This window comes from Rhinatrema bivittatum, chromosome 8, assembly GCF_901001135.1.
Source record: "Rhinatrema bivittatum chromosome 8, aRhiBiv1.1, whole genome shotgun sequence".
In the NCBI taxonomy this organism is placed as follows: Eukaryota; Metazoa; Chordata; class Amphibia; order Gymnophiona; family Rhinatrematidae; genus Rhinatrema; species Rhinatrema bivittatum.
This window is the reverse complement of record NC_042622.1, coordinates 221,626,675-221,654,190: the sequence shown is the minus strand read 5'-3', so window position 1 is coordinate 221,654,190 and position 27,516 is coordinate 221,626,675. Positions and strand designations below refer to the sequence as shown.

Here is a 27,516-nt window from a genome sequence, read left to right as displayed (position 1 = left end):
TGAAATGTTATTGTTATTGTTCTTAGGTCAATATGATTCTGAATAATGTATTTGATTTGGCAAATCTCTCATTTTTTTTTTTTTGGTACAAGTATACTTGTATTTAAATTGTAAAATTTATAAATAAAATAAATAAATAAACACAGCTACACTAATAGCTTTTACCACATCCTCTGGCAATGAATTTCAGAGCTTAATTATGCATTGAGTAAAAAAGTATTTTCTTTTAGTTTTAAATGTATTACCTAGTAACTTCATTGTGTGTCCTCTGGTCTTTGTATTTTTCGAAAGAGTAAACAACTGATTCCACTCATTATTTTATAGACCTCTATCATATTTCTCTTCAGCCGTCTCTTCTCCAAGCTGAAGAGTCCTAAGCTCTTTAGCCTTTCTTCATAGGGAAATTGTTCCATTCCCTTTATCATTTTGGTCGCCCTTCTCTGTACCTTTTCTAATTCTTCTATATCTTTTTGAGATGAGGTGACGAGAACTGCACAGAATACTCAAGACAAGGTCGCACCATGGAGCGATACAGAGACATTATGATATTCTCAGTTTTATTCTCCATTCCTTTCTTAATAATCCCTAGCATTCTATTTGCTTTCTTGGCTGCTGCTGCACACTGAGCAGAAGATTTCAACGTATTTTCAATGATAACACCTGGATCCTTTTCCTCAGTGGTGATTCCTAATGTGGAACCTTGCATTATGTAGCCATAATTTGGGATACTCTTCCCTAGGTGCATTACTTTGCACTTGTCTACATTAAATTTCATTTGCCATTTGCATGCTCAGTCTTCCAATTTTTCAATGTCCTCTTGCAATTTAACAATTTTGAATAATTTTGTGACATCGGCAAATATGATCACCTCACTTGTTATTCCCATTTCCAGGTTCGTCACTCCACTATTCACCTTTTTCTACTGGGAAAAATTACCCTTTAGCCCTACTCTCTGTTTTCCATCTTTTAACCAGTTGGCAGTCCACAAAAGGACTCTGCCTCCTATTCCATGACTTTCTAATTTCCTAGGAAGTCTCTGTTGGAGTTATTTTCTGTTACTTTTTGCTGAGGATGTATATAGAGGTTAGGCGGTATGGCTTCAGAGTTTTCACCCAGACACAGACTAGTTTGAAGGCTCAGGCCAACCTCTGTCTTGCACTGTGAAATATTTACAAACAGGCAAGAGACTGTTTATTTAGTTATTCCACTAAGTCTATGATAAGAAAACTAGCAATTAACTTATACTAAAGTCTGAGAGAGAGAATGAAGGCCATACAGCTATTTCTGAAAACTGATAAGAATTCAGAGGGAGGGAATTCTGTTGCTTTCATAAGCATTTGTAGTGTAAAAGGAGAGACAGCGAGAAAGAGAAGAGAGAGGGCGCCCTGGATGTGATGGTATGGCTGATCCTTTGGAAATGTAAGCTTTTTATATCTATGTAGCAATAGTTATTATTTACCATTACGTTTTAGGGATGTGAATTGTTTTTGAACGATTAAAATTATCGTCAGATAATTTTAAAATCGTCCAAAATTGTTAGAGTGTACGATACAATACAAATGCCCCCGAATTATCGTCAGGGGCATTTGTATTGTATCGTTAAATAGGGCGCGGGAAAACCGGCACACCAAAACAACCCTAAAACCCACCCCGAACCTTTAAAACAAATCCCCCACTCTCCCGAACCCCCCCAAAATGTTTTAAATTACCTGGGGTCCAGTGGGGGGGGGGGGGGTCCCAGCGCGATCTCCCGCTCTCGGGCCACGGCTGCGTTGAGAAATGGCGCCGGTGGCCCTTTGCCCTTATCATGTGACAGGGCAAAGGTAGCGCCACTGCCATTTTGGTTCCTGGCTCCCGACTTCACGAGTGCAGGAGATCGCTCCCGGACTCCCGCTGGACTTTTGGCAAGTCTTGTGGGGGTCAGGAGGCCCCCCCCCCCCAAGCTGGCCAAAAGTCCCTGGGGGTCCAGCGGGGGTCCGGGAGCGATCTCCTGCACGCGTGACGTCGGGAGCCAGGAACCAAAATGGCGCCGGCGCTACCTTTGCCCTGTCACATGATAAGGGCAAAGGGCCACCGGCGCCATTTCTCAACGCAGCCGTGGCCCGAGAGCGGGAGATCGCGCTGGGACCACCCCCCCCCCCCCCACACACTGGACCCCAGGTAATTTAAAACATTTTGGGGGGGTTCGAGAGGGTGGGGGATTTGTTTTAAAGGTTCGGGGTGGGTTTTAGGGTTGTTTTGGTGTGCCGGTTTTCCCGCCCTCCCCCGATTTACGATTTTTAACGATTTAACAAAAAAAAAACACGACGATCAGATTTCCCTCCCCCCCCAGCCAAAATCGATCGTTAAGACGATCGATCACACGATTCACACCCCTATTACGTTTTCTATATGATCTGATTTTATTTGTTCTATCCTTCTATTGCTCAAATAAACTTACTTCCTTACCTGGAACCGTGATGACTGAATCCAAGTTTGTGTGTTGCTCTCTATGTAGGGGATAAGTCCCTAGGTTCTAGCCCCCAGGAATAATCCCAGTAATTGTGTGTGTTTATAAGAGATTAGCCCCCTAGGTCAGAGCCCCTGGGCAGGATCCCAGTGTGCATGGTCTGAACCTGTAACAATCTCCAATTAGGGACTTTGTCAAATACTTTCTGGAAATCCAGATACACTATATCAACTGGCTCACCTTTATCCATATGTTTATTTATGCCTTCAAAAATATGTAGCAAATTTGTGAGGCAAGACTTCCCTTGACTAAATCCATGTTGACTTTGTCCCATTAAACTATGCTTATCTATCTGTTCAGAAATTTTGTTCTTCATGATAGTTTCTACCATTTTGCCTGGCACACACATCAGACTCACTGGTCTGTAGTTTCCTGGATCACCTCTTGATCCCCTTTTAAAAATTGGCGTTACATTGGCAACCTTCCAGTCTTCAAACAAATAGCAAATCTTTTCTCTGATCTTGCAGTGCAATTCATAGAAACATAGAAACATAGAAATGACGGCAGAAGAAGACCAAATGGCCCATCCAGTCTGCCCAGCAAGCTTCCCTCATTTCTTCTCTCATACTTATCTGTTTCTCTTAGCTCTTGGTTCTAATTCCCTTCCACCCCCACCATTAATGTAGAGAGCGGTGATGGAGCTGCATCCAAGTGAAATATCTAGCTTGAGTAGTTAGAGGTAGTAGGGGTAGTAACCGCCGCAATAAGCAAGCTACACCCATGCTTATTTGTTTTTACCCAGATTATGTTATACAGCCCTTATTGGTTGTTTATCTTCTCCCCCTGCCGTTGAAGCAGGGAGCTATGCTGGATATGCGTGAGGTATCAGTTTTTTTCTTCTCCCCTGCCGTTGAAGCAGAGAGCTATGCTGCTGGATATGCATTGAAAGTGATATGCAAATTCAGCTCTTCTCATCACAGAGGAGGGACAATTTCAATACCTCAATGTTCCATTCCTGCTGCGGGATAGCAAAATTAGCAGGTTTTTTTAAGCCCCCCATAGAGCAGAAGTAACAGAAAAACAGTGACGTGGGCAGAAGCAGTAGGAACTACGCCGGATTTTATTAAGATACGCGCATAGCCGCGCGTATCTTATAAAATCAGCCCCTGGACCGGAACATGGTGCACAGCAGCCAGCCCGGCACGCACAAAGTTACGCCTGCTTCGATCGGAGCGGCCTCGGAACTTTCCTTCCGCCTCCCCCACCTTCCCCTCCCTTCCCCTACCTAACCCACCCCCCCTGGCCCCTATCTAAATCCCCCCTACCCCGCAGAAGTTACGCCTGCTCGAAGCAGGCGTAACTTTGTGCGTGCCGGGCTGGCTGCTGTGCACCATGTTCTGGTCCAGGGGCTGGTCCGGAGGCCATGGCCACGCCCCTGGGCCGAAACCACGCCTGTGGCAACCGCCCCCGGATGATGCGCCGACCACGTCACGCCCCCCGATATGCCCCCCCGATGACGCGCCGTCCGCGTCACGCCTCCCGACACGCCCACCCCAAGAAAGCCCCAGGACTTATGTGCATCCCGGGGCTTTGCACATGCCAGAAGCCTATGCAATATAGGCTCGCTGCGCACAGGGGGGGGTTTAAAAGGGTTACGCGCGTACCTTATGCACGTAACCCTTTTAAAATCCGGCCCTACATCTACCCCTGCTCCCAATTGTCCTGCTTGAGGGTCCCAGGAAGAACAAGGCCCAATGTAGTTGCTTTGATTGCTAAAGGCCTTAAACTGTCCCTGCCCTGGAATGACTTTCCCAGTGAGGCAGTGGGATCTCCACCATTGGAGGTTAGACATGCATCTGCCCAGGTCAGTGGTTGGCCAACCCCAGCACGTGTGCCACAGTGATGCATGCCACTCTCCCAATCAGCATGCCACTTTCACCCATAGGCCAGCACCGTGAGTAATTTCAAAATTCACAGGCCAGCTATGCTAAAGTTATGAGGTTCAACCGGCCTACAAGTGTAGAAACTGCTAACAATGCCAGCCTTTGGGAGAGAGCAGCTTGCCTGGAGGGAGCAAGTTTGAGGACAGCTTCAGTGGCTGATTCTCTTTGGAGGACTCTCCTGTCATAGTTGGATATCCTCAGAGAGGGAATCCTCTCCCCCATGGCAAAATATCACTTTGATTGTGGTCACTTGTTCCATCCCCCTCTCCAAGCAGGATGCAGTACACCTAAACCATGGGTCAGCCAAAAAAGGCAGATGGAATAAGTGACCTCTTGAGGGCCCTTTCAGACCTATTTTGGGATGATTGTATGTAGTTTAGCATGCAAAGTGCATTATGGGATGATACCATAGGCCTTCATTTCACAGCTATCTGGAGATTTTATCCCCTCCCAATTTACTCTAGTCCGGTCAATGCAGGTGATGACCCTCCACTGGAGGCCACACCACAGGACTCCTTCTAGATCCCTGCAATCACAGGACCTAAATCTGGCCACTAGGTTTAACCATTCTGTGATGACTAGAACTCTTTCCCCTTGGAGCTATGAACGCTGCTTCTTCAGCATCCCTGGTCTTGGCCAGCTTGGGGACTTCTAATGTACAACTGACTTCAATATTGTTTGTGAAACTCCTGCTGTGTGGTGGCACTGAGAACTCTTTCCAGCTGGTCCCTTCAGGTCATGGTACAATAAATAACAGGTTAGGGTGGCATGTCAGATCCTTGGACCACATGTTAAAGGGGTCTCGCAAGAATCCTCAAATGCTAGAAACAGAAGATGCAGATGTGCACCACTGCCCTCTCCACTTGGAATCTAGATCCATTGTGTGCTGGAAGTGTTTTCTAATCCCTTGGGAAACACTCTGCCTTGGTGAGTAACCAGATGCCCAAGTGCCTGGGACAAGGTGATACAAGTTTACTGCTGAATTCAGTAATGGAAAAGGAGGATTGATGGACAGAGCTTCATTGTACTTCTCAATCTCTCTAGAAAGACTAGGGGGCACTCCATGAAGTTAGCATGGGGCACATTTAAAACTAATCAGAGAAAGTTCTTTTTTACTCAACGCACAATTAAACTCTGGAATTTGTTGCCAGAGGATGTGGTTAGTGCAGTTAGTATAGCTGTGTTTAAAAAAGGATTGGATAAGTTCTTGGAGGAGAAGTCCATTACCTGCTATTAAGTTCACTTAGAGAATAGCCACTGCCATTAGCAATGGTAACATGAAATAGACTTATTTATTTATTTGTTTGTTTAATGCTTTTCTATACCGGCATTCATGATGGATATCATATCATGTCGGTTTACATGGAACCGGGGTATACATTAACTTAACATTGAACAGGAGGCAAAGTTACAATAAACAAGGTGTAGTGAACTTGGGCGTTGAGGTAGCCAGAGGCTACAGAAACAAAGGAGGAGAACTTAACATGTGGTAACTAGGGGATGCCTGGATCTATATAGAGGATTTGCCTAAGAGTCTTTTTTTTCTTTCACACCAGTTGGGGGAAGGCTTGAGTGAATAACCAGGTTTTAAGTTTTTTCCGAAATGTTGAAAGGCAGGGTTCAAATCTGAGATCTGTAGGCATGGTGTTCCAGATGGTGGGTCCTGCAATCGAGAATGCCCGATCTCTGGTGGTTATATGAAGGGTGGCTTTAGTTGTGGGGATGTGTAGGGTTCCTTTATACCTTTCTCTGATGGGTCTTGTAGACGTGTGAAGTTTGAAAGGGATCTGCAGATCGAGTTGGAGCTGTTTGTGGATGATTTTATGGATGATGGTGAGGGACTTGTGTAAGATTCTGAAGTTTATTGGGAGCCAATGTAAGTTCCTGAGGATGGGTGTGATGTGATCAACGCGGTTGGTGTTTGTTAAGATTCTGGCTGCCGAGTTCTGGAGCATTTGCAGGGGTTTAGTTGTGGAGGAGGGGAGACCCAAAAGAAGGGCGTTACAATAGTCTAACTTGGAAAAAAGCAGGGTTTGGAGGACTGTCCTGAAATCTTGAAAATGTAGGAGAGGTTTGAGTCTTTTTAGCATTTGTAGTTTGAAGAAGCCATCCTTGGTGGTGTTGATGGATTTCTTTAGGTTCAGACGGTTGTCGAGGATTACCCCGAGGTCTCTTACTTGTGTGATCTTGGTATTGAAAGAGGTCTGTGGAGGAAAGTCGGTGTGATTGGAGGAGATGAGGAGGAGTTCGGTTTTGGCTGTGTTGAGGACCAGGTTTAGACTGGTGAGGAGGAGGTTGATGGATTGGAGGCAGTTTTCCCTGAATATGAATGTTTTTGTAAGTGATTCAGTTATGGGGATCAGAATTTGAACGTCGTCGGCATAAAGGTAATGTTTTAATTTTAGATTTGTTAGCAGCTGGCAGAGGGGAAGGAGGTAAATATTGAAAAGGGTAGGAGACAGTGAGGAGCCTTGGGGAACTCCTAATGAAGATTTTTTTTTGGGTACTTGCCAGGTTCTTATGGCCTGGATTGGCCACTGTTGGAAACAGGATGCTGGGCTTGATGGACCTTTGGTCTGACCCAGTATGGCATTTTCTTATGTTGTTATGTTCTTGTGATGATAAATGATTACATTTATCTGATCTACAGCTGAGCACAGCTGCTGCGGAGGAAACCTCGCTTAGAGGCAGGGTCACGCTCTCTCAATTCAATTTCAGTAACTTTCCTGGCTTTACATTTTGTAGACAGAAACATATACAAAATCTAATCTGCCCACCTTCACCAACTATTCAGCTTTATCATCCCTACCACTCCCTCAGAGATCCCCTGTGCTTGTCCCATTCTCTCTTGAATTCAGACACTGTCCTGGTCTCCTCCACCTCCACGGGGAGGTTGTTCCATATACATGTGTTGCCAAGTAAATCATTAAGTAATAATACACAGAAGAGAAATAAAGACAATGCTTGTGTTCTGGTGCTTGTCCAAATTGTCTCTGGTTAAATTCTGGTTCTGGCCCGGAGGCAGAATTGTTGTGCTGGAGACAATCCGGATGTGGATCCTTGGGCCGACTGGCCCGAGGGAACAGTCGGTAGGCAGAACTCCCACTGGGCAATAGGATCTTCACCTGGAAACCCGAGACTCCTCCAGAGGAGCTGTGGGAGCCCGGGTTGCTAGGACTTAGGAGACTTCGCCCTGGAAGCCCGAGGTCCCCCCAGGAGGAGCCCGTAGGGACCCGGACCGCTGGGACTTAGGCGAGAACGAAGAAACCCAGGAGTGGAATCCGGACTGGAGTCTGGGCAGGCAGCGAGCGAGCAGAAGTCGGGGTCACGAACCGAGGTTAGGGCAGGCTGAAGATAAGCAGGGTCAAAACTACGAACCGGAGTCAAGGCAGGAAACAGGCAAGCGGAGTCAGGCAAACCGTGGTCAAGGCAGGTAGCAGGCAGGCGGAGTCAGGCAATCTGTGGTCAAGGCAGGTAACAGGCAAGCGGAGTCAGGTAATCCGTGGTCAAGGCAGGTAGCAGGCAAGCGGAGTCAGGCAGAGCGGAGTCAGGCAGGTAACAGGCAATCCAGGAACGCAACTTAGAACTACCGGAAGTAGTGAACCTCGTTGCAAGGCAAAGAAGAGAAGGGACTGCAGGGCTTAAATAGCCCTGCAGTGTCTGACGTCAGAGAAGGGAGGAGCCGGGTTTTCCCGCGCTGGTCCCTTTAAAACTGGAGGTCAGCCGCGCGCGCGCGCCTGGGGGCGGGGCTGGCCATGAGAGCACGCCAGCGGCAGCGTGGGAGCCGGCGCATGGCGCCCGAAGGCCCTGCAGGCCCGCGGAGGACCGAAACGGCTGGGGGAAGCGGCGGCCGGGGTCCTGAGGCCGCGGAACGCGGCAGCTCCCCTGGACCCGGGAAGAAGGTAAGGTCTCGGGCGCCACCGTGGCGACCGAGACCGCAACAGTACCCCCCTTCTTACGCCCCCTCCACCGAGGGCCAGGTTTCCCGGGATGGTCCAGATGAAATTGAGTGAGCAATGATTTGTCCAAGATGTTCCGAGCTGGTTCCCAAGAGTCCTCCTCGGAGCCACACCCCTCCCATGCCAGCAGGTATTCCCAGCGACGGGCATGGAAGCGAACGTCCAAGACTTCTCGTACCTGATACGTAGTCTCAGTAGACGTAGGAGATGATAGTGCATCAGTGGAGGGATGATGGTACCGGGACAGTACCACCGGTTTCAGCAAAGATACGTGAAACACGTTATGGATGCGAAGTGAAGACGGAAGGCGAAGTCTGTAGGAAACGGTACCAATACGCTCCGCAACCTGAAAAGGCCCGCAGTATCGAGGAGCCAACTTACGAGAGCGGTTAGGTAGTTGGAGGTTCCGAGTGCTTAACCACACTTTGGTACCTGGCAGAAAAACTGGTGCTGGTCGTCGATGACGGTTGGTATACTGCTGGGACCTCTTTGCTGCGGTGTTCAGTTTGAGTTGAATCCTCTTCCAGAGATGATGCACTTGACGTGCTGTGGTTAAGGCAGCAGGCGATGGAATGGAAATAGGAAGCGGCAAAGGAGGCCTTGGGTGACGTCCATACACAATCTGGAAAGGGGTTTGTCCTGTGGCAGCATGGGTATGGTTGTTGTAGGCGAACTCTGCCCAAGGCAGGAGAGAAGTCCAGTTATTCCCTTTTTCGGAGATAAAACTGCGGAGGAAAGTTTTAAGAGTGCGGTTCGTGCGCTCCGTCTGACCATTAGTCTGGGGGTGAAAGGCCGTGGATAAATTTAATTGGACCCCAAATTTCCTGCAAAGGGCACGCCAAAAACGAGCCGTAAACTGTGGCCCTCGATCCGATACGATACTCTGTGGTAGACCATGAACCCGGAAGACGTGTGTAGTAAACAGGAGTGCGAGTTCAGGTGCAGAGGGCAGCTTAGGCAAGGGTACCAGGCGAATCATCTTAGAAAAACGGTCTACCGTTACCCAAATCATCGTATTACCTTCCGAGGGGGGCAGATCCACTACAAAGTCCGTGGCTATGTGGGACCATGGTTCCACGGGAATAGGCAGCGGCTGCAGGAGGCCCCAGGGCCGACCACTAGGCGGTTTTTGCCGGGCACATACTGGGCATGAGTCAACATATACTCGGACATCTTGTCGCATTCGAGGCCACCAGTAATAGCGGCTAAGCAGGTCGAGCGTCCTCTCCCTGCCGGCGTGACCCCCTGAAAGTGAGTCATGGGCCCAAGCTAACACCCTTCTTCGGTCTTTGTGGGAAACCACCACTCGTCCTAGGGTGGAGACTGTGGTGCTAGCTAACTGGATTTTAGCGGGATCAATAATGTGTTGTGGGAGGTCTTCCTTTTCCTCCTGAAGTTCATAACGGGAGAGCGCGTCAGCCCGTACATTCTTCAAGGCGGGTCGGTACTTCAGAATGAAATTAAAACGGTTAAAGAAAAGGGACCATCGTGCTTGTCGAGGGTTAAGACGTTGGGCCTGATTAAGGAACTCCAGGTTCTTGTGATCTGTATAAATTGTAACCGGATGAAGAGAGCCCTCCAACCACTGTCTCCATTCCTCCAGCGCAAGTTTGACAGCCAGCAACTCCTTATCCCCAATACCGTAATTGCACTCGGCTGAGGAGAACTTCTTAGAAAAATAGGAGCAGGGTAGGAGATGTCCGGAGTTAGAGACTTGTGAGAGGACCGCTCCCACAGCAATGTTAGAGGCATCGACCTCGACAAAGAATGGCCGTGTTGGATCTGGGTGACGTAAACAGGTATCCCGGAGGAACGCCTTCTTTAATTGTTCGAAAGCCTCACAAGCTCCCTCAGGCCAAAGGCGAGTGTTTGCCCCTTTCCGAGTTAGCGCGGTTAAAGGTGCCACCAAGCGAGAGTACTGAGGAATAAAGTGTCTATAGAAGTTAGCAAACCCCAAAAAGCGTTGTAATGCTTTTAACCCCTCAGGTCGGGGCCACTTCCTGATGGCGGATACCTTGCTGGGGTCCATCCGGAAACCCGTAGAAGACACTATAAACCCGAGGAAGGGTAATGACTCTTGTTCAAAGAGACATTTTTCGAACTTAGCATACAAATGGTGGTCTCGTAAAATCTGGAGTACTTGTCTCACATGTTGCCGATGGGAAGCAAGATCCGGGGAGTGTATAAGAACGTCGTCCAAATAGACGATCACGCAGGAATGCAATAAGTCACGCAGAACCTCATTCATCAAGTGCTGGAATACAGCGGGAGCGTTGCACAGTCCAAACGGCATTACTAGATATTCATAATGGCCGTCCCGGGTGTTGAACGCCGTCTTCCATTCGTCCCCGGGGCGGATTCGAACCAGATTATATGCGCCGCGGAGGTCCAATTTAGTGAAGACTTGGGCTCCTTGGAGTCTGTCCAACAACTCCGGAATGAGGGGAAGCGGGTACCGGTTCTTCTTGGTGATAGCATTGAGGCCACGGTAATCAATGCAAGGCCGCAAGCCTCCGTCTTTTTTGGCAACAAAAAAGAAACCTGCTCCGGCGGGAGACTTGGAAGGGCGTATGAAGCCCTTAGCCAGATTCTCGGAGATATATTCGGACATGGCCCTGGTCTCTGGCTGAGACAAAGGATAAACTCGTCCCCGGGGGGGAGTAGTACCTGGAAGCAACTCTATTGCACAGTCAAAAGGTCGGTGTTGTGGTAACAATTCCGCTTTTTCCTTGGAAAAGACATCCTGAAAGTCAGCATACTGAGCCGGTAATACCGGTACGGTGTGGGCCAGCGGAATCCGTTGGAATCTTTTCGCTTGGAGACAAGATTGGAAACACTCCGAACTCCACTGGATAATCTGAAAATCTTTCCAGCGAATCACAGGAGAGTGTTTCTGAAGCCAGGGTAACCCGAGAACTACCGGATGTACAGCTCTCTCCAACACTAGCAAGGAAATCTCCTCTGTGTGTAACAAGCCCGTCTGCAAAATCAACGGGACGGTCTCGGTGGAGATGCACCCTGATAAAGGAGTACCCTGAATAGAGGTTATCCGCAAGGCAGGAGTCCTCGGTCGCGTAGAGAGATTCAACTGTTGCACCAACTCTTTAGTAATGAAGTTGCCTCCAGCCCCGGAGTCAACTAGGGCTTGCGTGAGGAAGGAACCACCTGGATATTCCAAGATTACCGGTATAGTACATTGAGGAGCAGGACTAAGGCAGCCTAGGGGACACTCCTCCCTTACACCTAGGCGCGGGAGTTTTCCGCCCGTTCTTTACACTGGGCAAGGTAGTGGCCCTTTCCTCCACAGTACAGGCACAGTCTTAAGTCCCGGCGTCGCTGCCTTTCCTCGGGTGATAAAGACGAACGACCCACTTGCATGGGCTTGTCAGAGGCAGTTGCAGGTGAAGATGTAGGTCCTCGCGACCCCGAACTCGAATTCGAGGACCTGGGAGTCACAGACGTCGAATGTCGGAAAGGGCGCCCCTCTTTCGCCCTCTGCTGCAAACGCCGATCAATTCGACCTGCTAAGTCAATCAGGGAACTCAGGGTCTCCGGCAGGTCCCGAGCCGCTAGCTCGTCCTTAATACGACCGGCTAAGCCCTCCAGGAACACGCCCCGGAGGGCCTCATCCTGCCAGCCTACCTCATGGGCGAGGGTGCGAAAATCCAAAGCGTAGTCTGCCAAGGTCCGTGACCCTTGCCGGAGCTGAAGTAACTCTGAAGTAGCGGAAGCCTGTCGTGCTGGCTCATCAAAGGCCGCTTTGAACTCTTCCACAAAGCGATTCAAGTCCCCCAGTGCAGGATCATTATTCTCCCACATGGGGGAAGCCCAATTCAGGGCCCGTCTGTCCAGAAGGGCAAAAATGTACGCCACCTTGGTGCCATCAGTAGGAAACTGGTTAGGCAGTAGTGCAAAGCGCACATAACATTGATTTAAGAACCCTCGACATGCCTTGGCATCCCCGGCATAGCGAGAGGGCGCTGGGAGCTGCGTAGGGGACTGGAGGGTTACCAGTGGTGCAGGAACAGGTGCCGGTACTGGAACGGGCGCGGGCGGCTCGGTATCCATGCGAGACGCCAGCCGCTCTACTGTAGCAGCCAAGGAATCCAGGACTTGCTGTTGCTGAACCGACTGCTAGGCCAAACCCGGAATGGCCTGTAGCCCGGCGAGGTCTGCCGGATCCATGGCCTTGCAAACTGTTGTGCTGGAGACAATCCGGATGTGGATCCTTGGGCCGACTGGCCCGAGGGAACAGTCGGTAGGCAGAACTCCCACTGGGCAATAGGATCTTCACCTGGAAACCCGAGACTCCTCCAGAGGAGCTGTGGGAGCCCGGGTTGCTAGGACTTAGGAGACTTCGCCCTGGAAGCCCGAGGTCCCCCCAGGAGGAGCCCGTAGGGACCCGGACCGCTGGGACTTAGGTGAGAACGAAGAAACCCAGGAGTGGAATCCGAACTGGAGTCTGGGCAGGCAGCGAGCGAGCAGAAGTCGGGGTCACGAACCGAGGTCAGGGCAGGCTGAAGATAAGCAGGGTCAAAACTACGAACCGGAGTCAAGGCAGGAAACAGGCAAGCGGAGTCAGGCAAACCGTGGTCAAGGCAGGTAGCAGGCAGGCGGAGTCAGGCAATCCGTGGTCAAGGCAGGTAACAGGCAAGCAGAGTCAGGTAATCCGTGGTCAAGGCAGGTAGCAGGCAAGCGGAGTCAGGCAGAGCGGAGTCAGGCAGGTAACAGGCAATCCAGGAACGCAACTTAGAACTACCGGAAGTAGTGAACCTCGTTGCAAGGCAAAGAAGAGAAGGGACTGCAGGGCTTAAATAGCCCTGCAGCGTCTGACGTCAGAGAAGGGAGGAGCCGGGTTTTCCCGCGCTGGTCCCTTTAAAACTGGAGGTCAGCCGCGCGCGCGCGCCTGGGGGCGGGGCTGGCCGTGAGAGCACGCCAGCGGCAGCGTGGGAGCCGGCGCATGGCGCCCGAAGGCCCTGCAGGCCCGCGGAGGACCGAAACGGCTGGGGGAAGCGGCGGCCGGGGTCCTGAGGCCGCGGAACGCGGCAGCTCCCCGGGACCCGGGAAGAAGGTAAGGTCTCGGGCACCACCGTGGCGACAGAGACCGCAACAAGAATACCATAGATTTTGCTGCTTTTTCTTCGGCTCGCCCCCAGGATTAGAGAGAGTTTTACCTGCTCATTTTCTGTGGGAAATCTTAGATTTTATTTTTTTTTTTGGCCAGCTTTGGGAAATGGGCACTTTGTGCAGCTCTTCTGCTTTTGTATTTTGCACAGTTTCTGTTTCTGGTTCTCCGGCGTTGTACTGCATGCAGTCGGGTTTCTTGGGGACTTTTGTCTCTCTCTCTCTCTATCATTGCTGACCCCATGATCCCATATAATCATCCCATGTCCTGCGCATCCACAGGCCCAGTAGCACCTGCTGGAGTTCAGTCCAGCCTGATGTGGCACTGCAAACTCTCAGGTTCTCACTTTATGGAGTGGGACCGAGGGGGGAGAGAGAGAAGTACAGAAATGGAAGGAGGCTGTTGCCGACCTAGGCACTATCTGACCCTCTCCTAAGTTCACTATCAAGCTCCCGCCTCCACCCCTGTCTGGGTGCTTTTGTTCATCAGATAAACTGTTTTTTTTATCTGTGCCCCTCTCCATCGCCAGTTCCCAACTTCCCACCTTCCACATTGCTATGTTGCTACATCGGTGCTCCCTGCCTGGCCCCCTCATTCATACTCCACCTTCACAAATGCATTTTTTTAATTTATTTAGATTTAGCTCATGCCCTACATTGGCAGCTCAAGGCCAATTGCATTCAGGTACAGGAAGCCCAAGAGAGCTTACAATCCAAGAGCCCGAATTACGAAGGCTTGTCTCCCTTTCTGTGTCTACGGGGGGAAAATGCTCAGGAAAATGAGGCTCCAAGGCGATGGAAGGTGAAGTCACGAGGCAGGGCAGTGGGATTTGAAGCCTGGATTCTCTGGTTCTCAGCCCGCTGCTCTAACTGTGGAGCTACTTATCCTCTCAATCTAAAATCCTCTCTCTTCTGACCCCAGCCTTGTTGATTATCCCCATGATCACTGAAATAAGTCCATTTCCTGCGGCTTCTCATTTGTATTGGCTGGTTGGTAGGCTGCATGGAGAAGGGACTGCCTCAGCATTGCATAAGTCTCACAACACCAGTACCCAGAAGCAGTAGGAGTAGCTGGTGTTGGACATTGTGGGAGGGATTTTGAATACTCTTGGAAAGGTCAGGCAGAGCATGTGCACGAACCTCAACCCTCCCGCCTTCTGCATTTCTGGCATATCTTCGGAGGGACTGAAATCCCCCTTTGGAAATACCCAGCATTGTTCTTAGTCCCTGAGAGTATGGCTAGGATATCCCCTGGGGCTGGATAAAAGCCAGCACAAGCTTCTGAGTCCCCTCAGTCGGGACCAGAAGAGTAAAGGGGCAACAGCAGGAATGAGCATGGGACCAGCGCTGCTTCTCCTCACGGTTGGTCTGGGATGCCAGGGTAAGTCTTTTCTCTTCATTTCTTCCCAGACTTTTGTTTTGCTATTGCAGGGGAGAAAGTGAATAGGCATCTGATGCCATCTTGTGGGGCATACAGAACACTTTCTTTTCATCAGTCTGATTCAGTTTACTGTGGCAGGCACAAAAATCCAGAAATTGATTCAAAGCCATAGAAATACACAGTCACAAACTCATATGCAAACACATACATGCAAATATGCACAAACACACACATACGTACATGCACAGTCACAAACACATATGCAAACATATGCAAACACACACATGCAAATATGCACAAACACACACATACGTACATGCACAGTCACAAACACATATGCAAACATATGCAAACACACACATGCAAATATGCACAAACACACACATACGTACATGCACAGTCACAAACACATATGCAAACATATGCAAACACACACATGCAAATATGCACAAAGACACATACATACATGCACAAACACCCACAAAAATACGTTCACAAGCATACACGGACACAAACACATATGCACACTCACACATACACAAACCTATGTACACACACACAGATAACTCTTGCACAAGAGGCACACAGACACAGGCATGTGTAGAAATGCAAATCAATGCATAGACTGATAACCAGAACAGAGATGCAGAAAGACACCAGAGATAGGCGCAGATACACAAAGACATAGGTAAATATAGGAGGAAGAAAAGCTGTCTTCCTTCTTGGGGATATTGCTGCAGTCACATTCATGTCTCCCTCCTCGTGAAGACCGAATGGTGTGTACCTACCCCACTTCTCTGTCATCTCCTCCTATGCTCTCACTCGTGTGCCACCCTCTTCACTCCTATATCCATCCTTAAGCCAAGGCCCTCTTCACACCTGTTCTCTTTTTTTCTTGTGCTACCACTCACCCCCGAACCTTCTCCTATTCCCTCTCTTCACTCCTAAGCCCCCTCCTCACTCTATACCCTCTTATCCGATGTTCCCACCCACCCGTGTCCTTCCTTACTCCTATACAGCATCCTCACTCACCTACCCTGTATCCCTACCCACTCCATGCCCCTCCCTCACCTCTCTACCCCACTCACTGCTATGCCCTTCCTTACCCCGTACCCTTTCCTCATTCCATTCCCCTACCCACTCCATGCTCCTCCCTCACCTCTCTACCCCACTCACTGCTGTGCCTTTCCTTACCCCTGTACCCTCTCCTCATTCCATTTCCCTACCCACTCCATGCCCCTCCCTCACCTCTCTACCCCACTCACTGCTGTGCCTTTCCTTACCCCGTGCCCTCTCCTCATTCCATTCCCCTACCCACTCCATGCCCCTCCCTCACCTCTCTACCCCACTCACTGCTGTGCCTTTCCTTAACCCGTACCCTCTCCTCATTCCATTCCCCTACCCACTCCATGCCCCTCCCTCACCTCTCTACCCCACTCACTGCTGTGCCTTTCCTTACCCCGTACCCTCTCCTCATTCCATTCCCCTACCCACTCCATGCCCCTCCCTCACCTCTCTACCCCACTCACTGCTGTGCCTTTCCTTACCCCGTGCCCTCTCCTCATTCCATTCCCCTACCCACTAGGGGTGTGCATTCGTATTGACCGCATATGTAAAACGCTACGCATATTTTGTTTTTAACTTAAAAAAGTGATGTGACATAAACGATCGGATTTCCCACATATCCAACATAGCTATGTTGGATATGTTGGAAATCGCGATTGTTGAGCCAAAATAAAAATTTAAACCCCCTCACCCTCCTTAATCCCCCCCCCAGACTTACCACAACTCCCTGGTGATCGAGTGAGGAGTGAGGACGCCATTTCTGCAATCCTTGGCGAGAAGCATGTGACGTCGGCGCCACGTCGAGTGACGCGGCGTCACGTGATTCCCGGCGAGTTCGCGCCGGAAGGCTCGTTCGGCCCAAAAAGAACTTTTGGCCAGCTTGGGGGGGCCTCCTGACCCCCCCAAGCTGGCCAAAAGTTCTTTTTGGGCCGAACGAGCCTTCCGGCGCGAACGCGCCGGGAATCACGTGACGCCGCGTCACTCGACGTGGCGCCGACGTCACATGCTTCTCGCCAAGGATTGCAGAAATGGCGTCCTCACTCCTCGCTCGATCACCAGGGAGTTGTGGTAAGTCTGGGGGGGGGATTAAGGAGGGTGAGGGGGTTAAAATTTTTTTTTTGCACATATGGACATATACCCAACTCATTTAATTTTTTTTATGTCCATATTGACCGCAAATGGGACCCCCTTTGGACATATTGACATATGGACATAAACCTTTGCTCTGCACATCCCTACTACCCACTCCATGCCCCTCCCTCACCTCTCTACCCCACTCACTGCTGTGCCTTTCCTTACCCCGTACCCTCTCCTCATTCCATTCCCCTACCCACTCCATGCCCCTCCCTCACCTCTCTACCCCACTCACTGCTGTGCCTTCCTTACCCCGTACCCTCTCCTCATTCCATTCCCCCTTTTTAATCCCATCCCTCTTCTCCTCTTCATCATTCCTTATTAAATCTTCTTTTCTGCTTGCTTGAATAGCCATATTATGACCTTAACAAACCTGAATGGTTGCCACTTAATCTTTTGCTTTGTAAATGCTTTTCTCGCCTTTTTTTTTTTTTTGGCAAAAAAAAAGAGTAACAAAGTAATTCAGAATGAGAAAGCATTTAAAGATGTAATTTCTGGCATCCTTTTCCTGAAACCTGTATAGAAAGATCAAGTGTCTGGGCCGAGGTTTTAATTGGAGATACTTGAAACGTGGTTCTCTCTTCTCCTCCTATTGCTCTTATTCCTGATTGCCTTTTCTTTTTAGTCCAAGATGCAGTAACTTCATAGCTGAGGTTTACACCTTTTAACCTTCCCCACGTCCTGTATAGGGGATATTCTCCTTTCCTTGTGGCAGTAAGGGGTGGGGAGGAAGGGGGAGGCAGGTGTGAAATATACATTGAGGTCCATATTCAGAAACATTTAGGCAGCTAACTCAGAAGCCACCTGGATAGATGAATATTTGGACATTTATCCAGCTAAATTCTAGCCAGATTAAGTTTTTTCCAGCTAAAACTGAGCTGGATAAATCAAGAGCATTCCAGGGGCATAACTGGGAAGAGCTGAGTTAGCCGGCTAAATCTGATCATTTCCATAAACTTGTCCTAAAGTTAGCCAGATAAACTTACAAGTCTATCTGGCTAACTTACTGAGCCACACACAGTGGCTGAATATGGACCTCAACCTAACTTGAATGTGATGTTTCTCTGTTCGAATGCGACTTTTGAACGGTGACGAACAACCGACTGAATTGCTCCCCCTTTCTTCCCCGGTCTTGCCTGCCCAGGAAAGACCCTGCTCACCCTGATGCCCAGCGAGCCCTTGGTCCAGCTGGGGAGCTCTATCCACTTGAACTGCTCCCAGGAGTGCCCGGGTGGGACAGTTCTCTGGAAAGGTCTGGACACCAATCTTGGAAGCATCTTCTCTAGTGGCCAGTACAGCATCCTATCCATCTCCAAGGCTGCTGTGCAGCACGAGGGCAGAAAAATCTGCATAGGACAGTGCCAAGGTCACAGCAGACAGCGCTCCGTCCAGCTGCAGGTGTATTGTAAGTGCATGCAGGTGGCTGGAGAAGAGGGTCTGGCTCATCTCTTAACACTTTCTAAGGGGCAAAAACCTCCCTTTCTTGGTTATTAACTAGGGCATGAATAGTTGCAGCCTAATGCTATCCCCGAGGTGGCTGCACGCTGAATGGTTTCCCCCCCTGATAAAATAATCATATTGCAGCCAGTCCCCATTGTGCTGATACACAACAAATAAGAGGAAATGGGAAGGCAACCAGTTAACACCATTTATTAATTAATCTCAAATCAGATTACAGGTTGCACACAGTAATGTTTAGCTGTGCAAAGCATGGCAAGTTAGTGATTATCCGAAATTTCACAAGCTATTAAAGGCCTGGCTGGTTATGATGCTTTGGGGGTGGGAAAAAGTGGGGACCTGACAGTGGGATTAGTATAATGGTCACATGGCATGGGGGTTAAGGAATTAAGTTTTTAGAGGTGGGTTGAGTGGTAGAGTCGGGGGATACTGGGATAGGGGATTCTGTTATTACTTTTCTTTGTTTTCTTTTAGATTTTTGTAATGTTTTATTTGTATTTATAATTATGTTTATATGATTGTATTTTTATGTTTGCGTTACTAGTGTAAACCACTTGGTTTACACTAGTAACCACTAATATCAGGTGGTACGTTGAATTGAATGAATAAATAAATGTAGCATAGCCCTGTGCAAGATGATCACAGTCACAAGGTTCTTTCCCCAGGGTGCTTACCATCTAGGTTTGAAACTTTGTACATTTACATTTAGACTTATTTTCTGCCCTTGTCCCAAAAAGGGGACCCAGAGCAGTTTACATCATAAAGCACAGATACCAAAATTGCTTACATCATAAAAAGCAACACAATACAACCAAATACAAAACCTCAATGCAGACTACTGTCTACTTACTCTCACTAGGGACTAGACAGTAACCAAAACAAAGCACGTGTTTTCCAGTCCCACAGGCTCCGAGACTCCCTGATGACCCCCTCAAGGGGCTCACCTCTTAGAGGGCGACCCGCCTGCCATGTGCTGCCAGCTTTTCAGCGAAATCAGACATAAAAATGCAGGGGAGCATTCACAGAGACTGCTAGCAGCCCTTAGGTACAATAATGTGGGGGGTGTTTTTTCCTGCAGCTTTTCCTGCTGAGGTTGAGCTGGTTTTCCATCCAGAGGGGGCTCCCCGTCTCAGCTGTGCCCTGGGCCGCGTGTACCCCCCCTCTGCCCTAGCCCTGAGCTGGTACCGAGGAGGTGAGAAGCTGCCGTCGCCGGAGCTGCAGGAGGAGGACGAGGAGGAGGAGGAGCTGTACAGATACGAGTCCCAGCTGCAGCTGCCCGCTGGAGGGCCAGAGGAAGGCAGCGTTTACAGATGTGAGGCAGCCCTGAGCTTAGGGCAGACCGTGCTGCATCAAGAGACAACCCTGACCTTCGCAAGAGAGGGTAAGTGCTTCCGTCCTGCTGAGAGACACAATGGGAAAAAAAAAATCACTTCTGGTTCCAGGGCTGGGTGAGCTTTGCAATCAGCAGCCTCTTGAAACTCACCCCCCACTCCCCTGTCACTCTTTCTTATCGGAAACCTTTCTGTAAAAATCTAAACTAGTGACTTCTTTTCCTATTTGCTGAATTGCCTGGGAAGGCAAGGCTACGGCAACCTTCAACTTTCCAACTGGGTCTGGACTGACAGGGAGATAAAGAAGCTGCCCTGAATCAGAGATAGTGAGTGGGTGGGGGAGGGGAGGCACAGGGAGATAAAGTGACGACAGCCCATGTGACCCTCAAAGCAGGAGAGAGTCTTGTATTCAAATCTTGGGATGTTTTCTGAGTCCTTCCACCCTGCTCCAGCTGAAAGTTAACACCCTTGTCAGCAGTGAATGTTCATGTGTGTGAAGGAGACAGAAGTTTCTAAATTGTAGATTGATATCTGAAGGGTCGTCATGCAATTTCATAGCATCAGGAACAGACCAAGCCCTGTCTTGCTAAGCGTTCTGGGATTTGTAGTCCCAGCTCACCAGTCCCACCGTACTTAGAGTAGACAATGAGTTGCCAGGGTTGGGGCTTCGTCTGTAGTGAAGCCCCTCACACAGCTCACCTTTGGGAAAGCCTTCCCAAAGAACTGCACTGCTGAAATGAGGAAATAAGTCATTTATGTTAGCACAGAGCTGTGAAACCTCCGACTAAAATGTGCTTTTATTTAACAGTGGGCCATGATTACAGCTCCACAACAGCGACTCCTATTACTGAGGGAAGCCCCATGACTGCATCTGAGCCTGGCGAAGAGAATTCTACAACCAAGTTCATTACTGCCACGGGGAATCCCACAACTGAATCGGTTACTGCCCAAGCAAACCCCAGAACTGAGTCTGTCAGCAATGAAGGGAACCCCACAACAGAGTCTACAACCCAACGACATCCCTCAACTAAATCAGTTACTGCCCAAGCAAACCCCAGAACTGAGTCTGTTGCTAATGAAGGGAACCCCACAACAGAGTCTACAACCCAACGAAATCCCACAACTGAGTCTGTTACTTCCCAAGGAAACCCCACAACTGAGTTTGTTACCATTGAAGGGAACCCCACAAGGGATTCCATTACAACCCAACGAAATCCCACAACTGAGTCAGTCACAGATGAAGGGAACCCCACAATGGAGTCCATTACAACTCAACAAAACCCCACAACTGAGTCTGTCACAGATGAAGGGAACCCCACAATGGAGTCCATTACAACTCAACAAAACCCCACAACTGAGTCTGTCACAGATGAAGGGAACCCCACAACCCAGTTCACTTCTATCCAAGGAAACCCCAAAACTGAGTCTGTCACTGGTGAAGGGAACCCCACAACGGAGTCCATTACAACCCAACAAAACCCCACAACCGAGTCTGTCACTGCTAATGGGAACCCCACAGTCGAGTCTGTCACCACTGATGGGAACCCCATCATGCACTTTGTGCCAACAAAAATCATTCCAAAAAGTAAGTTTCCTGCCAGTGATGAGGTTCCCAGAAATGTTGCTTCCTGTGATCTTCCCTCCTCATGGTTGGGGGCCTTCCAGTCTCTTACTGGGCATTCAGTAAGCGGGAGGTGTGAAGGCCTGCAGCAGGAGATCCTGGACCCTGTGCAGCGAGAGGCCTGCAGCTAGTCTTAAAAAAACAATCTCCAAGAGCTTCCCCATCTCCCATAGCACTGGAGATATTGGGAGCAAGAGTGTAGTCGCACACTGAAGGCAGACACATTTTCTATGCCCATGGCTGCCTGTAAGCAGGACTAGATTTAGGATTTGGGGCATCCATAGGGACTACATTTAGAAATGCTCAGCAAGGTGCTAAGCAGGAAGAAAGGGGCATCTTCTCAGCTCGAGAGTGTGCCTCTCTACCTTTCACTTCACCTACAGTAGCAGCCCCTTCTTTCAGCTCTTCCTCCCCCCCCCCCAGCTGACTGCACTCGAGCCCAGGAACATAGCGCATCACGCCACATGACAGAGTCAGTGCGATGGCAATTTTTTTTCTTGCACTGATGGGGCAGATTGGAACAGGTAAATAGGGAACGGCTAGTTACCCTTTCAAAGAGCATTAGGACTAGGAGACACTCGGTGAAACCAGCAGGTAACAGATTTAAAATCATTTGGAGAAAGTATATTTTCACTCAATGCATAGACTGTGGAATTGGTTGCTGGAGGATGTGGTGGAAGCATTCAGCACGGCGGGTTTTAAAAGGGATTTGGACAAATTGCTGGAGGGAAAGTCCATAAAGAAGTAATGTAAAGCCTGTTGCTTTCTGTTATTTCTTTCACGTGTTTCTTGTAAAGCTCGTTGCTGCATTACGTTCTATTGTAAACCGAGGTGATGTTCCAAACGTGCCGCGGTATATAAAAACTCTTAAATAAGTAAGTATTAGCTAAGCATTAGCCACTGCTTATCCCTGGAAGTGAGCAACAAGGAATGGGATTTGCTGTTGAGACCTGCCAGGCACTTGAGACCTTGGCTGGCCCCTGTCACAGTCAGGATGCTGGGCTGGATGGGCCTTTGGTCTGACCCAGCATGGCTCCTTTTCATGTTCTAAAGCAGGTGCTTTATAAGCGCCATTAGTTATCGCTTAGGCTGAAGCCAAATAAAGTAACAAACGGTTCACCCAGTCTGCCCAGCAAGATGCTTGAGGTTGTTACTGCTACTCTGTGCAGGTCACCCCTCGCCTTCGGTTTACGGTTGTAACATCTGCTCTGTGCAGATTAGCCACCGTGGCTTCTAGTTAGGCTTGTGGCTGCCACTCCATGCAGGTTACCCCCATGCATCCACCACCCTTTCTGTGAAAAAGTATTTCCTGATGCTGTTCCCGAGTCTATCCCCGTGGTGCTTCTTATCATGAGCCTTAGCTCCACAGCTTCTTTTCCATTTGAAAAGGTTTGATTTTTGTGCATCATTAATACCTTTTAAGTATTGAAAGGTGTGTATCATAACCCCTCCCCCCCCTGCTCTCTCCTGACTTCTAAGGTATATACATTTAGGTCCTCAAGTCTTTCGATGCAGACCCTGCACCGTTTTGATTGCCTTTCTCTGGAATGGTTCTGTTCTCTCTCTACCCTTTTTGAGATATGGCCTCCAGAACTGAATACAGCGCCCGGGCGAGGCCTCGCCACTGACCGGTACCTTTTCTCCTGCTAGTTACACCTCTCCTTATGCAGCCCAGCATCCCTTTGGCTCTAGTTACCGCCTTGCCACAATATCTTACTACTTTCATATTATCAGACACTATCACCCCGAAGTCTCTCAACACCCCTCCCCCTACACACACACACACACGCGCACACACACACACGCACACACACAGACACACACACATCACATACACACGCACACACACACACACATCACATACACACGCACACATACACACACACACACATACACGCACATCACATATACACACACACACACACACACACACGCACATCACATACACCTCTTTCAGATTTCTGCGCTCCAATGCATGACTCTGCATTTCTTTGCATTGAATCCTAGCTGCTAAACCTTGGACCACTCTTCACGCTTTTTAGATCAATCTTATTCTCGCTACTCCTTCAGGGGTGTCCTCTCTGTCTCAGATTTTAGAGTCATACACAAAAAAAAAAAAAAGCAAACTTTTCCTTCTGCACTCTCCGCAGTATCTCTCACACAGATACTGAACCAGTTCCTGAGGCCCTCTGCTACTCACCCTAGAATGAGTTCCATTTACCACTCCTCACTGTCATCTGTCAGCCAACCCATTTCTAATCCAGTGCCTCCAGCCTGGGACCCATTCCCAGTTTGCTCATTATATTCATGAACCTCCTCTGCAGGACTGCAACAAAAAGCTTTGCTGAAATCCAGTTAAACCACATCAAGTGCCTGCCCCTTGATCTAATTCTCTAGTCACCTAAGCAGGAATATCGATCAGATTAATCTGGCATGACCTTCCTGTGGCAAAAATGTATTTCCTCAAATCCTGCAACCCACTGCATTGTAGATAACTGCTTCAGCTGGGTTTTCAGCAATTTTCTCACCACTGAGATAAGGCTAACCTGTCGAAGTTGGCAACTTCCTCCTTGGCTCACTTTTATGAAGCAGGACCCCCACTGCCCTTCTCCAATCTTATAGTACCAATCGGATCTATAGAACAGGTACTTCAGTGGACCCACCAGCACCTCTCAGAGCTCCCTTTGTATCCTGGGATATAGGTCATGTAGCTAGCTCCATGACCTTGCTCACTTTCAGTTTGGCTAGTTCCAATCAAACACTTTCTTATGTAAATGGAGTGGTATCTACCCCCACACCTATTTGTACTCTTGCCAACCAACAGTGATTCTCCTCCCTGGTCTTCTATGGTGAAAACCAAACTAAAGTCTATGGAAATGAGGGATGTATTTTCTTGCCATGATAAATGCCTGCTTTGCTTTTGGTTTGCTGCAGAGGGCATTGGAGAGATACCCACGCTGGAACCATTCTTTATAGGCAATCATTCAGAGGAAATGAAACAAATTACTGAGATCTGGAAAAGATACTAGAGCAAATGGTATAAACTAAATAGTAGCAAATCACCAGGACCTGATAGATTCATCCTAGTTTATAAAATCATGAATGGCATGGAATATGTTAACAGGGAACAGTTGCTTACCCTTTGAAATTGTACTAATGCTAGGGAACACTAAGAAACTGGTAGCAGATTTAAAACATATTTAATAAAGTATTTTTTTTTTTTAGCAAATGCACAATTAAGCTGTAGCATTTGTTGCCGGAGGATGTGGTCAAGATTAATAGCGTAACTGGGTTTAAAAAGCTTTTGGCTCATGTTTCTAGAGGACAGTCCATTAACATTAGCCTAAGAGATTTGGGAATAGCCACGTCTGTGAATGATGAGCAGGGAATGGATCTCCCCATTATGATCTGCTGGGCACTTCTAAGTGACCCAGACTGATCCTGCCAGAGATAAGATGTTGGGTACTTTTTAAGTTCTTCACAAATCAGGAGCCAAGTACCTGTACCTTCCTTTTATATTTTGTGTCTTTCTACATTTGTCTGGTCTTATTTGGTCAGTTTAAGTGAATTTATGTATAAAATTCATGTCCTTTCATAATTGTCACATGTATCACATATATTTATTTATTTTTAAATGGGTTTATTTATTATTTGGCAATGCAAAATATTTCTGCCCGCCTGATCTCTTTCTTTATTTCCGCCTCAGATACGGAGTCAATCATGGTCTGGGCAGTGGTGTCTGTCACGGGCTTCACGCTGGCAGTCGTCTTTCTGCAGCTGTGGAGGCGGCTGGGACTGCCGGGGAAAAAGCAGCAATCCTTTGAGGTGACGCAGCCCTGAAGGACAGGAAGGCCCCCTCTTCATTCCCACATCATCTTCTCCATCCATCCTGCTCAAGAGTTCTGTTGAAACTCAAGAGGAACTGATGAGAACAGGCTCAAAATGTCTGGAAAGCAGGAGTGGGTAAAAAGTAATGGGGACATGAAACTGGCATCCTCCGAGAGAACAAAGAAAATGGGGTCCACAGTGACCTCAGCAAAACCTTAGGACTCCAAATGCCTCCAGGGTCCTGTTCAGGCAAGGGGGTCCCCAATCAATGGAGGATGGGAAGCAGGGACCCTGGCCGCCTGTGACTCCCAATTCCTGCAGATGAAAAGACTCGGCCGTCTGACACCCCCTTCCCCAGGGGAAGTGAGACTCTCCAAACTCATAACAGTGACACAGATCTAAGAACGTCAGGGCAGAGGTTTTCTCATGCAAGGACGCTGAGCGCTGCTGTAGATGAGATTAGCAAGACTTTTTCTGGACGGCTGCTAGTGCTGCTGGAGAACGATAGATAAAATGTACTCCCGTGTACCAGTCGAGCTGGAGACCCCCCCGACCCCCCCCCCCCCAGTAAAATACAGAATGTAAAGAATGGGAATGGTAGATGTGCCATCAAACTGCAGGAAGCTTGGAAGAGTATGCAGGAGTGTGAATAGTTCCTGAAATAAATCAGAGTCTGGGGCCAACGCTCTGCTGTGCACCATTTATTCATTAAAGGAAAGAAGCCCTCTTCTCATCTGCTCAGAACTAGTACTGCCCTCACACCAGATGGGACTGGGGGTAGCTGCGATGAATCCTGGGGCTGTTTTCATCTGAATTTGGGGGCGGGGGGGAGGGAGCCATGTACAAAAGTTTAATAAAAACTGGAACCTCCAAAGAGACAGAAGAAAGTTTGGATTAGTTTGTTTTCAGATGTGTCCTGCAGGACAGTATTTCTATGCCTTCTGCATTTGAAGGTATCTGTGCTCTCAGCACATCTGTAACACCACAGGCTCAGCATGCTTTGTTAGACGAGTGCTGTGCAGAGACTGAAGTTCTGTTTGAATTAATGCATTTTTCCTTTGCCACCCACCCCGTCTTAATCTGCTGTATCTAACTGCATGGGAAGTACAGAGATTAAATCAAGGCAGGGTGGAACCAGAAGTAAATGTATCAGCAACCATTCAATATGGTGAAATTTATTCTTACCAGATAATTTCCTTTCCTTTAGTCCTAGCAGAACAGTGCACGCCTGAGGGATTCCCCTACTTGCCAGTAGGTGGAGGCAGAGAACTTTTTTTCCACGTTCTTTTTTTTTTTTGGCTTATGTCACACTATATATCCTGGGATAGCTGGGAGGTTCTTCAGTAACCTCTTGCCCTAGCCTATTAGGATGATGTCCTGCATATCTTTTTTTTTTTTTAAACCCTTTCCCCCTTTTTTTTTTCTTTTGGAAGGATACTTGGACTGGTCTGCTAGGACTAAAGAAAAAGAAATTATCTAGTAAGTATCCTAGTGGTTAGAGCAACAGGCTATGAACCAGGAGACCAGGGTTCAAGTCCCACTGTCGCTCCTTGTGACCTTGGGCAAGCCACTTTACCCTCCCTTACCTCAGGTACAAAAAAACTTAGATTGTAAGCCCTGAGGGGATAGGGAAATACCTACACTACCTGAATGTAATCCTGTTTGAAGTGCTTAAAAAAAAAAATGCGGAATACAAAAAGAAATTCTATCTTCCTTTTCATCCTGCAGACCAGTCCACATCTGCAGGATGTACCAAGCAATAACTAATTCGAGTGGGCTGAGGCCTTAGAGGCCCCCAACACTACTTTGCTAAAACTTCAGATCCTCTTCTACCTGCAGGTCTAGCCTGTAATGGTTTGTGAACATATCCCAGGAGGATATGTTCACAAACAATCCTGAGGTGTTGCAGCCCTACTCTCTGCTCATGAGTTGCTTGAGCTCTAGTAGTGTGGGCGCACAAGGCCCTCAGGGCCTGTTTCCTCTGCGCAATATATACCGCCACTATTGCTTCCCTAATCCAGTGTTCAAGAAGCTGTCTGGCCCCTTCTCTGACCTTCCAACAGGACAAAGAATCTGACTGACCTCCTAAATTCATTGGTGACCTTTAAATAATGAAGCGGTATCCTCCGGCCATCCAACAGGTGAGGGCTGCCCCCTGCCTGTCCCCCCTCTGTCCTCCTCAATGCTGGTAAAATAATCCCCTGATTTGCGTGAAACTCTGAC

At 48.6% G+C, this 27,516-nt stretch overlaps 1 protein-coding gene across 3 annotated transcripts; it reads left to right on the top strand.

Annotated features, from left to right (window-relative positions):
- The first annotated feature begins 1,348 nt into the window (after positions 1 to 1,348).
- On the top strand, positions 1,349 to 25,860 carry MADCAM1 (mucosal vascular addressin cell adhesion molecule 1). 3 transcript variants are annotated; one of them, XM_029613614.1, is made up of 6 exons: positions 14,561 to 14,856; positions 18,200 to 18,460; positions 19,592 to 19,894; positions 20,653 to 20,784; positions 20,881 to 21,429; positions 25,172 to 25,860. In XM_029613614.1, the coding sequence occupies exons 1-6, from the start codon at positions 14,805 to 14,807 to the stop codon at positions 25,303 to 25,305; spliced, it is 1,431 nt and encodes a 476-aa protein (XP_029469474.1). In that variant the 5' UTR covers positions 14,561 to 14,804; the 3' UTR covers positions 25,306 to 25,860. The 3 variants fall into 3 exon arrangements, with proteins under 3 accessions (XP_029469473.1, XP_029469474.1, XP_029469472.1); XM_029613613.1 differs by lacking the exon at positions 14,561 to 14,856 and adding an exon at positions 1,349 to 1,419 and having other exon boundaries at positions 20,653 to 21,429; XM_029613612.1 differs by having other exon boundaries at positions 14,563 to 14,856; positions 20,653 to 21,429.
- The last annotated feature ends 1,656 nt before the right edge of the window (positions 25,861 to 27,516 follow it).